Source organism: Adiantum capillus-veneris, chromosome 15 (genome assembly GCF_014529385.1).
Source record: "Adiantum capillus-veneris isolate H3 chromosome 15, ASM1452938v2, whole genome shotgun sequence".
Lineage (NCBI taxonomy): Eukaryota > Viridiplantae > Streptophyta > Polypodiopsida > Polypodiales > Pteridaceae > Adiantum > Adiantum capillus-veneris.
Window position 1 is genome coordinate 109,024,839 of NC_140945.1, and position 17,080 is coordinate 109,041,918.

Sequence of the window (17,080 nt, forward strand, 5' to 3'; positions counted from 1 at the left end):
ATGAGAGACTCCCATAACTTGCCTCCACTTGTTGTTGACATGAGAGAGAAGAAGACAAATTTTAACGTTGCACGAACAATCCCAAGACACCTCAAGTATCTATCCGTCAAGTCTTGAACTCAAGTCATGATACTCCACAGAGAGAATCATCTAGCATAACAAAAGACGGGAATAGAATACATGAGAATCTAGTAAATGTGATGGAGATTGTGCCTGTCCCATTTGAAAGAGTGTCCTATCACTCTTTGATGTATGCAAGTGTACAAAATATCACTAGAGAATGAGGGGATGGAGGATGCAGCACATTGATGACTGCAAGAGAGCATTGCAACTACAAATATAGGTCATCCAACAATACTTGCTTATTAGTAGCTCAACATCTTCTCGGTCCGAGAGCATGGTCACGGTCTAGGCCAACCGTCAGTTTGTATAGAACAACTCTTGAACCTTGTGCAAACATGGCAGCTTTCATCTCAGGTACACCTACATCATGTACATGAACATCCTTGTTGGGGACATTTGCTAGCTCTCATACTCAAAGCCCTCCTCGTGGGGATGGTCAATCCTATGTGTGTGTGTGTGTGTGTGTGTGTGTGTGTGTGTGTGTGAGAGAGAGAGAGAGAGAGAGAGAGAGAGAGAGAGAGAAATGAAATGTTATATTAACGTCTTCAAAAGGTTAAAATGACCTATGAGACTAGAAAGTTACAATGTGGTGGATCTGATACAAAGTCAAAGTAACAAAATGACAAAATAAAAATGCTATGCTATGGAATCCTAAACTGCTAGGTGTGAACTAAGCAGCTAGCTGGGATAGCCAAATCACAAGAGATCCAACATCGGTCTGGCGGATCTCATCAATCTCCTCCATGGTGAGTAGTCTGACCGAGCGTTGTGCATGTCAGGCCAAAGTAATCCGGATCCTTTGATGTAGCCTTGTCGATGTTGTGTAGTCCTCCGCAGTCGTGGGCGTCTGGATCTTCCCATCTCGGTCGCTTGATCGATTAGTGTGCCTCTGGTGTAAGGCGATGAGCTCTGCTGTGGTGGTAGCTCCTCCGGGTGTCCAGTCTCTGCTCTAAAGAAGTCTGTGAGCAGTCTTTGAGACTGCCTAGCCTATCCACTCATCAGGCTCTCTCTGTGTCTGCGCAGCTCGAGCAAAAACAAACCCAAGCATCTTTGATCCTCATACCGCATGACTCTGGAGAGTGGTCCAAATCCCTCTCTAAACAAGCGGCCTCATATCTTGTAGTAGACGGGGCAGTGGCATGTGTAGTGCAACTCTGTCTCAGGCTCCATATCCACAGGGGGCATGTCCTGGCCTCTGCTGGTACTCCGCTGTCCCAGTCTCAATCCGCAGCTGGTTTGAAGATGTGCGTATCTGGCCAATAGCACATCGTATTGCACTTCTTTGTTCATTCCAGAAAAGTGTCTCGGCTTACAATCGTGCCACTTTGTGTTCAAGAGGAAAAGGAAAAATCCACCTACACTTTTGAGAAAGATAGTGTAAAAATAGTAGAAATTTCAATTTTTTAAATTTTCCTTTAGGAAAACTCATAAGAAGGAATCATGTAAGGTTCTCAAAATGTATTTCCTGAACACTGATGGTTGTGCAGCTGCAAGGCTGAAACGATTTCAAAAACCAGATCCACTCATCCTATGGCACATATCTGTACTACAAAGATGAGAACTTTTCTGATTAAGCTCCTTAGATTTGTCTGACGTTAAACTGCAATCTTTTGTTCTAACGATGACCCATGATAAGGAGCATTTTGCTCATCCAGTTCCTCAAAATGCTCTCTAGCTCATACTGCACAAGTTGGAAGAATTATTCTAAGGATAATCAAAATCCTGACGATGTACTGAAGTGACAGCAGATGTCTATGGCTTTCAAGACAAATGCATCCACCACTACACTTTGGTCCAAGAAGGGATTGGTTCTTCTCCTCTGATTCATACTAGGGCAAATCATCCTTCTGTGATTCCTTTACTGATCCCAGCGCGCTACGCACGCTTGTGCTGCCCATGGGCATGCCTGATGGAGCCCTTCAATGGGGTCGATGGAAACGCCTGCAAGTGTATGGTGTTCTGCATGTGCATGCATAGAGCAATTACAAAAAAATACAAAAAAAAAGGTATTTCCTCAAGCTATGAAGTTTACCAGATCAAAAGATCAATTTCATCTCAGAAAGCGAGTAACTTTCTGATGTACATTTGTAAATTTTGAGTGCTTTCTCACTCAATTGACAACCCAATACAACCTTACAATGAGCCATGCTCCCAAGCTAACTGCTCTCATTAAGCTGACTAAGAGCTACAAGCAGTTGGAGAGCTGCCTGGTCTTTGGCTAGATTTTTTCGAGGCATCGGCTCGCTTGTGGCGGTGACAAGCCCATGAGGCCCATCAACCTCAACGGTGAAGATAAATTTTTCGACATGCATATCCCATTGCTCTACGCACGTATATTTGGGTAGTGGCCACTTTTTCTTGAGGCATAATTCATTCAATTTTGATCGCCCACTGCCTTTTCCTATCACATTGATGGACAGCTCCATGGGCTCACCAAGGACCATCAATTGAGCCCTGAAAAGATCATTGGCTTCTACATTCTGTGCAGTATTCTCTGCAAAGGATGCCCTGTTGATCACACTATTGACCGACGGCTTGGCAATGCAAGACGAGTCCATACAGCAAGCACTTGCTTCATCTTCTGACCTACTTGCTGTGGGTGACATTTTCAGGTTGATCGACGTCTCCATCTCACCGGCAGATGCATTTGAATTTTGCAGAGGAGCTATGTTATCCTTGTTAGTTCGATCCGCAAGCGATATTCCTTGCAAAACCGAAACATCCAACATGACAGCGTCTCCACTTGATGTCTCTCCCTCCGATGAGATCCTTCGTTTTTTTTCTTCAGAGCCGATAACATCACCATCAAATGCTCGTTTTTCGCAGATCTGGATTGCTTTAGCAGGTGAAGCATCATTCTGATCTGCTGCTTCCTTTCGAGGATGAAAAATCCCCCGCCTTTTCAGAGCAGAGAGTATCTTTTGAGCAGCATTCTTCCTCGCTGTCTTCTTCAACCCCCCCTTTGCAGTCTCACTGATTACTTCATTTCCGATTTCTATTTGTCCTGTGACCGTACTCTCTTTCCCTGCACTCGGTGGTGTCTTCTTCCAGACAAAAGACAACCCTTTCGACTGGCTGAGCTCATGCAGTTCTCGTATGGGATGGAGTGGTAATGTGGAGGGTGTCACTAGCGGTGATAAGATTCGCACCATGACACTCCACACCCTGTCTAAGTCAAAGCCACTGTCGACAAGAATTGCACCTGCAATGCTTTCAACAAGGTCACCAAGAACTTTAGGACCTCGTGCCCCCTCCCAGCCAAACACTTCTTCCTGACCTTCCTCATTGGCTCCCTCAACAGCTTTCACAAAATTAGTGATCTGGAAAAGCAACTCGCCTGATCCATGGCGCAAGTATCTTTGCAAATTGTGCTTTACTGCTGAACGAGCGAAACATTCATTATTTACTGCCGCTGACCGTAAATCAGAAAGCACCCCCGGTGACAAGCCAGGATGTGTCGAAAACAAGTGACGGGTGATTAAAAAGTCGAGCACTGCATCTCCCAAAAACTCTAGACGTTGATAGCAACCCCCGCCCAATGCATCATGGGCATCATGAGGATCCTCTTTTGAGGCATGCGTCAAAGCCTCAACGAGCAGTGCCTTGTTCAAAAACACATAACCCAGCTGAGATTCAATGCCCGCCACATTTACTGCATTCAGCACTTTCAAATGAACTTTTCGATTCCTTGCTGCCTCATACAAGGACAAGTCAAAATCAATGTCCATTCCAATCCACTTCATAAATCCTAATGCAGGCCCACAATCACCGCATGATATGAATGCACCAATCAAAGCCTCCACTGCATCAGAAACAGTCTTTGAACACATCCATCTGTGCCCTTTGCTACAAGTTTTCCCAATGCGAAATACACTTCCTGTCTCTTCATCTCCTTTGTTGCAGGTATCGCCCAAAAACGTCAAGTTTTCCAGATTGCATTTACACTTGACTGACTTTGCAGAAAGCATTCCAGATGCTTTCCAATACTCTGGCTGGAATGGTTCATCTCGAATGTAGCCAGGTAAGTGCCTTGCAATTGCCAGGTGATGCAGTGTCTTATTACAGATAAGCCGAGATCTCCGATTAGATAGCTGTCCCTCATGCTTTCTCTCATAGACAAGATAGAGATAGCGGCTGACTGCATATTTTAGAAAAGAGTCACCAAGCAGCTCTAAACCCTCAAATGAAAATCCCTCCAAGCATCTAAGTGTTGTAAGGGCCTGCATCACCACAGTCCCATCAATTGAACCGCATCGTGGCATATCTTTAGCAATCGTACTCCTCAACTGAGCTGCCAAAATCAATGCATTAAACCTATGGAAAACAGAAGGGAAGAGGTACAAACTCCGAATCAGAGCACTCGGCAAACCCGTGCAGAGGCAAAGCTCAGCAGGAAGCTCCACTAGTATAGACTTCTTGGCCTTCTCCGCCTTCCCATTTTTCTTCTTGGCAACAGCCACATCTACTGTGAGAAGATTGTGTATTCGGTGACTTTGTTTGACTCGAAGAAGTGGCTGCTCAGGATACTCTAGCTTTCTGTTGTACTTCTCCTCAAAATAGTGAGAGTAGCTGGTATAAGTCGAATCTTCTGCCCCTTCCATTTTGCAATTAGCATTCATTTGATCTAATATCTCCACCACCGTGTACATTCTTCCAGTATGTATTGTTACAACAGCCATATCTATGAGCTCAAAAGCAGGCCGTAAACCAGATGCCATATGCAACCCAACATTTTTATGCACAGATTTCCTTTCAAGTGTCAGATTGGTATTCTGCTGCTGGATAGAGCACAGATGTGGAAACAATCTTGAAGTGGCTGCAGCATCCCTTACAGCCTTCCAATTGATAGGAATTTCTTCCGAATCATCAGCCAGTTTACCTGGAAGCAAAGGAAGAACCAAATACATTTGTGAAGAGTCCCAAAATTCATTTTTTGTGGCTTTCGTTCTGTCAAATGCAAGCACATTCTTCATCAATGATTGTCCTTCCTTCTTATTCAGTCGTTTGATCAGCTTGCCAAACATGCCATTGAAGATCAACTGATGATAGGCCTTTGCATCCTCAAGCTGATCAGCGCTAAGCGGATACACACCTGCATCGAAAAACTTTACTATTGCTTTCCGGCCATTTGATAAATATATTGGAAACTCTGTGTTAGCAATATCATCATCTATAGCTGCCTTCAGTAGCAACACAAAATCAAGATAAGGGTCCTCCTCTTTTTGGCAAAAGTCAAAAGAAATAACGTATGCATAAAGCGAGACATCCACTGAAAATTTGAGCCAATCACCACACAGAGCTTCTGTAGGGACGGTGCCATGCAATTCCTTTCTCTTGTTTGTGCCTGCACCTGCAACATTTTTCCCTGAGAGGTTCATCACCTCTTCCTCCTCTGGTTTCTCAACATCAATCACAGGAATAAGATGATCTGTGAGCTGCCCAAGAGCATGTAGCCTTTTGCATGCTTCTAAGCATACCGACTGCTTAGCAAGAGTACGGCTTCGTCTTGGAGGACCAATCAGCTCCCGAAACGGGCCATTTGGGGGCAAAATCAGCTTGCAAACATGGTTTGCATCATCTCCCTCTGTCTTTCCATCGACAAACTCTGGTGCCGGCCTATAAAACCTGTCTCCTGGCAAATTTGCACAGAAGCGAGAGATGAGGCTAATGCTCGAGTCAATGCTTACTGTTGCACCCGTTGTTTCCACTTGGAAAACCTCCATGTCCTCTGTTTGGATTTTCCCTGAAAAAACAGAGAAATGCGTTCGGTTGAGAGCCTGGTCCTTCATAGACTCCTCACTCTGCTGCAATCCCAGCAGCTGACCAAGCTGCTTTTGGTTGTCCGTCTCCAGAAAAAGGATATAATCGGACTCAGGCATGCGAGCACGTCCCCGAGATTGGATAAAACTTCGCACTGTCTTTGACAAATCAAACCTTATGACAGAGCTGCATTTTTGAACATCAAGCCCTTCCTCTGCCACATCAGTAGCTACTAGCACATTGAGCTTGCCTCTGTGAAACTCAGCTAACGTGGATTGCTGCTGCTTCTTTCCCATGACATCCAAAGCAGCTGTTGTCCCTGAAAGAAAGCTGCACTTCACGAAAGAGAGGCAATCCAGTTTGCTTAGAATCCTTGCCAACACCATAGCCGTAACAACCCTTTCAACAAATACTATGCAGCGTAAATTTTCTGTATTTTTGTACTCCAAAAGGCATTTCACCAAGAGTGAAACTTTCGGAGAGAGCAAGCCTTTATTGACGGCTTCTAAAACGTCGGCCAAACTGTCAATTTCCATTGCCCTTGCCTCCAGGGATGCAGCAAGGACCTCCACAGCATCCCTAAGAAATGTCTCCTTTGAGCTTTGCACCCTCTCATCCTCTCCCTCCCCATAATCCACATCCGTTTCAAGCTTCTTAAGAAGACATAAGGCTGATTCATATGCACATAACAGCCCCAGCTCCTCCAAGCTATAAAGCACACATCCATGCAGCTTCTTAAGCTTCCTACAAAGCTTCTTGTTCAGCTCCTCTACATCCTTGAAACCATCACTGTTTACCACAGCAGATTCATACATGCCCTCATATTTACCCATAACGCATTCCAGCTGTTGAAGCACACCGTGGAAAGAGTGTGGGGGTGGTGAAAACCATCGAATTTTTTGATTGGGTGTGGGCACATAATTCTTAACCTCCTGATCATCCTCCACGGTGGAAACCTTGGCATCTAGAAGCTTTTCCAGCTGCAGCATTTGAGTCGCAGAGTCTTCTTTAGATGTTACCCCTTTGCTGGTAACAGGAGACGCTGTCATACCAAAAATTCGAGGCTTGACTGGCATCGTCTTGGGATTGTGATAGTATTCTCTCATGATTTTAGCATAAGGATGCTTCTTTTGGGCCCTGTGGCATTCATCAAAAATCAAAAGATGAAAGCTGCTGAGGCTCAAAAACCCATGTCGTACTGCATCAAGTAATACCATCGGGGTCATCACTAGGACCTCATTTGAATTCATCTCCTCTTTCCACATAGAGGCACTCCATTTGTCGACACCTTTTGCGCCATAATAGCATTCCACTTGCAAATCCAAATTTATCCTCAGCACTGATGTTTGTTGCAACACGAGGCACACCGTTGGTGCCATGAAAACTGCTCGAAACTTCTGATTCTTCTCTCTCATAGAAGAAGCCATCTCCTTAATCAAAAGGATCGCAATCAGAGTCTTGCCGCATCCTGTCTCCAGATAAGCTATGGTATTTTCCTGCAAGGCCTTAGCAAGGATTTTCATCTGATATGAGCGCGCATTGGTTATGCGCCCCTCTTTCGGCCTCTCATCAGATTCTACATTGTGCTTTACTGTTTTCTCCTCCTTCTTCTTGCTGTTCTTCTGGGGCTTGTCCAATTTGGGCTTCTTAGCTTGGGCAGCAACAATCAGAGGATCATTTGCATGAAACCTCCTCTTAGATGGCAGTGCTGGGCCTGTTTCGACCTTGTCCTCCATTCTGAGAGGGCGTGTCTTGCTTGAGTAACCCTAAAAACAATGGAGAAACCTGCAATTCTAGAAATTGAATTTTATGAAGGGTAGAGCTCTACCCACATTCTGTGATAGAGAATCCTGGAATTATGTGCAAGAAAACCAAGAAAAATCAAAAGCATACAAGGAAGAATGGGGGCAGAGAACGCAAATAATATTGCTGAGAGAGAAGGAAGAATCAATTTGCGAAAAGCAGGGGAGGTAAGAATCAATGGAAGCAGAGCTAGCTAAGAATCCAACAGGGAAACCCAAACCAAAATAACGGACGGAAGAAGAAGTGCAGCTCTTCTCAGCAAGCGGAGGAGGAAGGGGAGAGAGCAACAGCAGTTCTTTGAAGAGAGCCGAATAAAGCATTTTGAAAAGCACTTTAGTTTGAACCAAAAAGTAGTAATAAATAAATCATCAACGTTATCAAAAGCACAGAAAAAGTCAAGCAAATATCACATAAAAGCATAAAAATATTCTGGCTACACAACCACTCTAATGTAACTTCTTGGGCTGTCAAAATTTAATCATCAAATTTTCAAGGAAATTGTATATATCCAGATTGTTGAGCAACATTGACATCACTTGTTTAAATTTGAAATTTGTAAAATTTACCATTGGTAACATTCTCAAAAATTTAGGTTAATTGGTAACATTTGTAATTGAGATGGTAACTCAGCAAGGAGCTTTGATATTTGAGAAAAAATAAAGATGAGATGTTTATACTTTTTGGTGGGGGGGGGGGGGGGGGGGGGGGGGGGGGGGGGGGGGGCTCCATTTCTTGCTCCACTCGGGACCACTCCATGGAGGGGCGGGCCCTCGTCACTATATGGCATGACTCTGGGTCAGAGGGGATCTAGGGCCTAAATTTGGGGGCGCGAGGCGGCTTTAATCTCAACCGTCGGATCACGCAGTGAACTAGGGGTGGGTGAACGGGGGGTGAACTAAGGGTGAACTAGGGGCGGATAAGCTAGGGGTGGGTGAACGGGGGGTGAACTAAGGGTGAACTAGGGGTGCCTAAACTAGGGTATGATCATGTGCCATGCCAACATGGACAACGACGCGCGTTAGCGTGGTGGTAGGGCATTCGTGTGGCAATCGAGACGTCTGAGGTTCGACCCACACCCCGCGAGGCGGGTGAACTAGGGGTGAACTAGGAGGGTGAGCTAGGAGTGAACTCGGGGCGCCATTTTTGCCCCGAGTTCACCCCTAGTTCACCCCGAGTTCACTGCGTGATCCGACGGTCGAGATTAAAGCTGTCTCGCGTCCCCAAATTTAGGCCCTAGATCCCACCTGGCCAGAACCGTGCCATATAGTGACGAGGGGGGCCGGCTCCCCCCATGCAGTGCCAATGAGAGAAAGAGAGGGCTCCATTTCTTGCTCCACTCGGGACCACTCCCCACGTCATGCCTCCCTCTTTTTCTTTCTTTGCCTTGGCCTTCACTCCCCCCTCCAATCCCTCTCCTTATGCCACATGGCAAGGGGCCTTCAAGGTGCATTAGATAGTATAGAGATAGAGATAGATAGTAGGGGGTATCCCATTGTAGGAAATGGAAAAATCACCTAATAATCGAAAGATACCCTTGGCGAAAAGATGACGAGATTGCAGAAGCCGATGACCATGGAGAACAGCAACGGCGACAAGCTGATGGCGATGAAGAACTGCAGCGCCCTGTGCGCGGAGGGCGGCTCAGTGGCCCTTGGGGGGGGGGGGGGGGGGCTGTGCAGGGCATTGGTTTTTTCATGTGCATGGCGTCAATCGGTAAGCAGCTTCACTTGCATGCTTGCATGGTTACCGGACGTATTTTGTTCTTAAGCTACGGGTGCGAGTTCGAGTCTCTGCTCCCTCTTTTGCAAAGGGTAAATGAATCGCAAGGTCGGGATGGGACGAATTCTAGAGGAATCTGTGGATGTATTGAATAAAACCAACGAGCTGCCAGTAGTAGATAGTATAGAGATGTATATATATATATTTAATTATGTACATATACATATATGTTTGGTAACTCCTAATCAAAGTGAAATTACAAATTTTTACTTTTTTTGTGTGGTTTTGGTTCCCTTTGCGTTACCAAAATCATCCATTGATTGACATGAGTCTTCGGCCCATAAAAGCTATGTCAATAGGTGGCATGATCAATCTTTCCTATTTGGCACTCCTTTTTTTGGAGGTGATCTATTGTCCCAGATTGCTATTGATCATGGACCGTTAGAATCCATTTTGGGGAAAAAAAAAATATGGGTTGGACAGGGTTTGACCTCATGACCTCCCTGTCAAGTAGCAAATATCTTATCGGTTATCTTATTGCTACGCTTATGCATGCATTCTGTCATGTAAGAGAAATGGTAGCATAAGAGTAGTTTTGGCCCACTTGTGATTGTAGTTCACAATGAGTTTACTTCGAGTTTACGCTTAGCTCACATTCTGTTCACACCACCAAAATGCAGTGCACATAGCTTGTGGAGTTTCACAACGAGTTTATCTTGAGTTTATGCTTAGCTCACATTCAGTTCACACCACCAAAATGTGATTGTAGTTTATAGCGAGTTCACTTCGAGTTTACACTTAGCTCACATTTAGTTCACACCATCAAAATACAATGCACATAGCTTGTGGAGTTTACATTCAGTTCACGATGAGTTCACATTCGCCCAAGTTTAAACTCGGTTTCACATTTGGGATGAACAATTGCGATTACGTGATGTTGAGCTTCAACCATGGATCCCCTCCAAAATTGCTGTTTCAAAGGGGTTCTATGGTTCTCATTAATCCATTGATTATTAGTGGATAATCTCGGCCCTTAGATCTATCTGTAAAAATTAGGGATCACACAATTTATCGAAATCATTTAAGCCATGAGCAAAACTATTTATGCATCCAAGCGTGTCCTTTGTGGTTGTACTAGGGAAATGCCCCATCGACGCCCTAGCACCCGCACCAAGTATGGACTGAAATGTCTAAATGCCAAGTTTGCCTATAGTTCTCCCTGAACCACCTTCAACATTACAATGGAGTCCTAAAGAAGCCCTTGGCCATGGGATCGGTGGAAAATGGACGATGAAAAAAGGCTTCCCAACTGAAGAGCATGGGTCTTTCGAGTCAGTTAAGAGGGGTGATGTGTTTGGCCCATGGTCATGAGCTCAACCCCTTGTCGATGGGATGGTAGTCCAGACAATGAAGGATTATGTATCATTGTATACATTGTACATACATAGTAGCTTGTGTAGGCTCTTCTAGAGGATGTGTGCGGTCCTTATGGAGTACTTTGCTTATGGGCATTGTACACACTGTACATATAGAGTAACTTGCCTAGGCTCTTGTAGATGATATGTGGGGTCCTTGTGGAGTACTTCGCTTCCTGAGATATATTTTATTTTTTCAAAAGAGTGTGCAACTTGAATGAAGTATTAGCTGTGATATCTAGAGGGGCCAGTGTTCGAGAAAAATCATTTTCACAAACATACAAAAATCCCTCCAAGACAAATCTGAACCGGTAATTTTACATTACTAGCCAGTGTTTTTGCAAAATTACACTATTTTCCATGTATTTCAAGCGGAATTTTCTCCTTCTTGCACTCCCCTCAACCGGCTACTTTGATTTTGCAACCGGCTCAAGGCTAAGCTGAGGCACACTTTTCCCGAACACTGAGAGGGGCAATCCATTGCAAAAATGAGATAAGTCTCAAATGTACAGGGATTGTGTCCTAGCTCACAATTTTTGTCCTAGTTTACTTTGCGTGCACAAGTCAAGAACACGAGTTCTCGTTTTGACCATAAAGTTAGCAAAATCCATGTAGCTGAGTGATTAGAATATCAGCCTCTCAAATGGGATGTGGAAGATTCAAGACTCTAGTGGAGCATTTGGAGCCGCTCAATCATCTCAACAAGAGCGCCTTCCCCTCTGTGCTATCGCTCCACTAATTGTGTGGGACACTCACACACAAACACAAAGTCTCTCAAAAACTAAAAATTGCACGAGGTTAATCCTATGACCACGCACTTGCATGGGTGTTTTGACCCTAAGGAGAAACAAAACACTATAACCTAAACATGCCTGCCAAAGAGTGAACTAGGACCAAGACCCATCGGATTGTCCAGAGCTTGTATACGCACAATTTTGAATTGAATCATTTTGGGCTTTAAAAAATGCCTTGCGCCCATTACTGTTGAAGCTCAACCTTGAGCCACCTGTGCCATTCAGGGCCAACACTAATAGAGAGATTGGCTCAAACAAGGGCATTGGAAACCCTTTGGTTCAGGCTCCCCTTCCATTGATAGCCTCCGCCTCATGTGAACCTTGCCAACTATATATGACATACTTAGAAGCTAGAATGAGCGTGTTTAATAGTAATTGGGGTTACTCTTTGTATGGGTATGCTCAACTTTTCCGAGTGTGCTCACATATCCCGGTTTGTAGCATAAAGTTCTCGGTCTAGAGTCATGATAGCTTGATTTTCAAGGACAAATAATGAGCACTTCAGTTGTAAATTTTGACAAATATCGTGCATACATCCCGGAGGGACGCTTGGTTTGCCCTTCACAAGAAGTTCTGGACAAATTCTCACAATAATTCCCACATTGTGAGTTACCTCAACATCATGAGCTTCTGTGAGGGAGGCATCGCATACCTAGCTAGGTACGATTGGGGGCAGGGGACCGCCGGCCCGGCGGGCGGGCCAGTGGTCCCCTGCCCCCAATCGTACCTAGCTAGGTATGCCGTGCATCTCGAGCAGAAGCTCATGATGTTATTCATTGTATGAAAAACAATGAAAAAGACTCCATTTTCCAAAAAATTCTAAATCTTCTTGTGCTTATTAAACATGGCCAAGAAAGTGGTCTTTTTTGAGCACTTCTTTTGAGTGAGACTTCATTGTATCTTTCTCCCTTTATAATTCAATTTTTGTTTCTTTTAAAAAAAAAATACACATTTGGAAAAAAGAAAAGGAGATACATTTTTTGTGTGTGAACTAGGTATTACATTGAAGGTTTCTCATCACGTGCATTCGTATAGAGGGGAGGGGATAGCAGATTCCCCTGCTCTTGCAAGCAACTTTGGGCAGAGGCATTTGAGGATGTCATGTGGAGTGTCAAAAAGGACGGGTGTCACGGTCTACCTACTTTTGTAACTTCACCTCACCATGCATGATTTACCTGGATTCCTTTCTTTTCTTCCTAGCCTATATTGTTAAGGTATTGATTCCCAAAAAAGTTCCCAACCCTCCATACCTCTTTACCAGACACAAACAAAGTACACCTTAGGTATTCCCACTTCATTTTAAAGGCAAGTACACTTCTACTCTCTAATCAAATTTCATAATTCAATATACTTAACCTAGTAATAATCATCACTTTCCAATTTCACTTAAACTTCAAGAAGCTTGTAACTTGACAATTGCATGTTACTAGTTGGTGAACTCACAATGTTCATGAGTCGTGACACCAATGAATTTACACAATACATTGTACACACAACCCGAAGGAGTGCACGAATCACAATAAAAATGGAGGGTTCACACTCTCACCAACCGCCCCAGAATCTTTTGAGCTAACCACCATGCATCCGTGTACGGTTTTTCACCTCTATGGTTGCAACTGTAGCTACTTAATGGTGAACATGGACAATTGGCCGTCATATAGGTATACTATTACAAGCCAATCAAATGGCTTATATGGTCTTAGAGATTGGCACTGACAATCAGTGTCATAGACCTGATTAGGTCTTCATGAAAGACCTTGTCGTGGATAGTCACGAGAGGAGGGTGGCTAAGACAAACCATAGTGCAAACCTCGAGGTGCTTGACGTGTCCCACTCAAGTAGTGAACCACTCCGTCTACTCGTTACTTTTTGGTTGCATGCAGTTCTCTAACATATTACCCCCTCTCCCCTAGGGCCAGTTGTTGCCCACGTGTATGTGTCCAGTTAGTGTCGTGTTTTAAATATAAGAGGTGGTGACCTCATTCTTCCCACTTGAATTTTGTAAATGCTTGCAAGTTTGCAACTTATCTAGGATATTTCTTCCTAGTGGACTGATAAATAGTTACAGGCCCCCACATTGTGATTTATTAGTTTTTCCAAGAAAAAATTGACATATTTTGTTCTCTAACTTCTCTCAAGTAGTGGAAATTCACAGGTAACACGATTTCTATTTTGGAAATGGAAACTCGTACTTCTCCAAGTTTTTTCTGTCTCTCTCTCTCTCACACACACACACACACTCTCTCTCTCTCTCTCTCTCTCTCTCTCTCTCTCAAGAGAACTCTTTGTTTCTTCCATGTGCATCCCCTCTATGTTGTCATGACATACCCATGACGTGAACCCTTTGTCACATGGATGAGGCACTTGTATGGGTGGGTGGATTTCAAAACTCCATGATTTCCTCCATTTCTTGGTAAAGTTTCTTAAAAAAAAATAAGAGAGGAAACCTAGCTACCTTATTTCTCTTAGAAAAGGCTACCCCTCCACACCCATTGGACGAGAACACTTCATCTATTTCATGAGATAATCGTGTTTGTTGTTCACATATTTGACCACTTATATTAGTTTAAATCATGTCACTAACACTATGAATTCATCTCTAACTATCCACACTAAGTCGTTAACAACCGGTATCAAAGCCCTTACACGTTAGTATCTCCTATACTCTTTAATCCTAGGGTGTATTTATGGTAGACCTTTGAAGCGCCTCCAATGGTTGCTATTGATTGTTTCTAATAAGTTATTAGCAAAGAAAACCCTTGATTAACTTATGGTCAAAGGCATCCCTACAACCTCTCATACAATTTAGGAAAAGGGAGTACCCTCCCATTGGTGGAGTCACTCCTCTCAATTATTGGCAAATTGGATGACTTTTAAAGGAGAAATGCACGCTAGCTTAGGGTTGAGTCTTCCTACACTGATGGGATGAAGCTATCAATAGCTCAATTTTCATTGATTAGTCCTTGGCAGTGCAGTTATAGATGTTGGGCTAGGGTGGATCGACGAGACTAGCATTCATCTTTGTAGCATAGATAATTACACTAGTAGAGAGAGAGAGAGAGAGAGAGAGAGAGAGAGAGAGAGAGAGAGAGAGAGAGAGAAAATAGACTCAAAACATGATAACTTGATTAATCGGAACTCATGATATACATGCATATAATGATTAGGTTGAGGTTAGAAAATGTGTACAAGAGCTTGCTACTTATATAGTAGCTCATATGACTAGATGCACCTCTCAAAGGTCACAAGTACCTTTTCCCAAGGGTCAAGGGGCAACTCTCCAATGGTCAAGAATGGCTCCATAGAATGTGGAAAGCTATGCTAGTTGGGATGGCTCTTGTGCAACTCATCTTCCTTATGTGCTAAGCCATGAGTCCTCACATGCTTACATGCTTATTGGAGGGCTTATTGTACAAGAGATGGTTCTCACACCAGTTGTTGTTGTTAGGTCAAAGGCCACAAACCCAATAAACCTACACTTGGACTTTGAACTAGACAAGTGACCAACTACAAAGAGCTCAACTGACACGAAGACCAGACCACATAGGTTATAATGACTCTTTGGAGTATGGTGCCACGAAGGCTAAAGACGCCTCCCCTCGAACATGAGTCTCCTAGGACCGAGCTATCCACCACAAACCGAGTTGTCCACCAACATGACTCCAAGCTGGGGCTCACCCATATTTTTCCTACAAGTGGCTGTCATTACCAAGTCACGGGACATTGGATTCATATTCATCTCTTCTATGGTGTTGCAGTATGGATGCTGCTACTGTTGCTACATGATTTCAGCAATCCTTTAAGTGTTCGGGCTCGTAGCATTTCTTGACAATTTTATTGGGTGAAGGATGTCAGGACACCAGCAAGGCCGGACTAGACAAGGGCAGGGCCTAGCTAGGCGGTGTGGAACGAGGAGTCCAATTAGGGCAAAGGGCCAGGGGCTTGCCTATATAATGGGTGGTTGGGTGGTGGACTCTCAGGATCTAGCTTCCCTTGTCTTACACTGGTATTAGAGCTTGTGTCTATTTTGGGAAAGGAGGAAGGGCATGGTGCTTTCTAGCCACTCAAGGCTTGCATGTCGGGGTCATACACAGTGGGGATCACCCCTTAGCAAGGTCGCCGACGAAGCCGCAACCCGTGGGCACGCGACCTTGGCAAGGGAGGACCACCGGGTGTAGGAGCGCCAAAGCGCAGGCGCTTGGGCTCATTAGCGGCGCAAGGCCATGCTGGGAGTTTTATGACACAGGGCCGAAGCCCCTTGGGCTTCGCATCGACCACCCCAGGTTCTCAAAGCCTCTACGTGCTGCCGTTTGGCGCCAAGCCGACAGTGAAGCTCTTTTTCCCACTTGAAGGGCGCCCACCCCCTTAGGGGTAGTGGCCATACACAACAATTTTCATCTTAATGGGTGGTACCCACAGTGGGTACCCCACCCCCCCCTACTCCACTATGTGCGTGTACAGCAAGGCCGAGCTAGGCGGCATAACCAAATCCGGCATGCATTCCGACAACAATTTCGTGCGTATTATGCAGAAACTAAAAAATTTCAAGAAAACCAATTTGGCAAAGTTGCAATACAAGTTTTTGATTGGCATCAATTACCGCTTTCAAGCCTAATTGATTCGACTATCAAGAGCTAGTGGAATTCCATACACGGCGGACAATTCAAATCATTTTCCACCGGATTACTCTCGATTTTAACAGAGTTAGCAAGGCTTCTATACTTTGCGAGTGCTCTCACTATCAGGTATTTTTTTTTCTGAGTACTTCTTTCACCGCACTGTGTAGCCATGGATTCGGTTATCAATATGACATTTGATTTTGAGCAAAGTACTCCCGATCCTACCAATGATGGCCCATGGCCAGATCCTCTCAAGGGGAGTACTCGCGACGCTACGATAGGAGAAGATACTTACGAATTGCTCGATATTCAAGAATTTCGTGCACTTCAGACACGCATGACACTCATGGATGAAAATTTTAAAGCTTTAAATGAAAATGTTACTAAACTCTCCACATTAGTAATTCAATTAATGCATCGGCAGTCTAAGAGTCCTGCTGACACCCACATGCATGAGCACCTTGCCACACAAGGGTAGGGCATTTCTAATCTAGGGCAAGGCCCAACTGCTGATACGTTGCATACTCTCACTGCCAAAGAGGTGGACAAATTATTAAAGAACACTAAACCACCAATTTTTAAGGGAGAAGACCGAGACCGCAATAAGGATGCAGTAAATATCTTTCTCAGCAAGTGGGATGGAATTCACGCCTTACGGCGTACTCCGGATGCAGTCAGAGCTCTACAAACTAGTTTAACTTTGGAAGGCAAGGCCTACAAATGGTGGATGTCTCTCAAGGAGAAGAACATCATACCACAGAGTTGGGTAGCTTTTGAAGCAATGTTTAGCAAGGAATTTTTGCCTACAAACGAGGCCAATCAGAATTGGACGGCTTGGGACACATGT

At 44.3% G+C, this 17,080-nt stretch overlaps 1 protein-coding gene across 1 annotated transcript; it reads right to left on the reverse strand.

Moving 5' to 3' along the window:
* Positions 1 to 639: 639 nt before the first annotated feature.
* Positions 640 to 8,043, reverse strand: LOC147441247 (endoribonuclease Dicer homolog 3a-like). The gene has a single exon (XM_086482935.1). It carries the CDS (start codon positions 7,617 to 7,619, stop codon positions 2,280 to 2,282), a length of 5,340 nt encoding a protein of 1,779 aa, XP_086339061.1. The 5' UTR covers positions 7,620 to 8,043; the 3' UTR covers positions 640 to 2,279.
* Positions 8,044 to 17,080: the final 9,037 nt, after the last annotated feature.

Bases quoted from the DNA above. Each gene is read 5' to 3' on its own strand.
- LOC147441247 (XM_086482935.1), bottom strand. From the start codon at position 7,619: ATGGAGGACAAGGTCGAAACAGGCCCAGCACTGCCATCTAAGAGGAGG.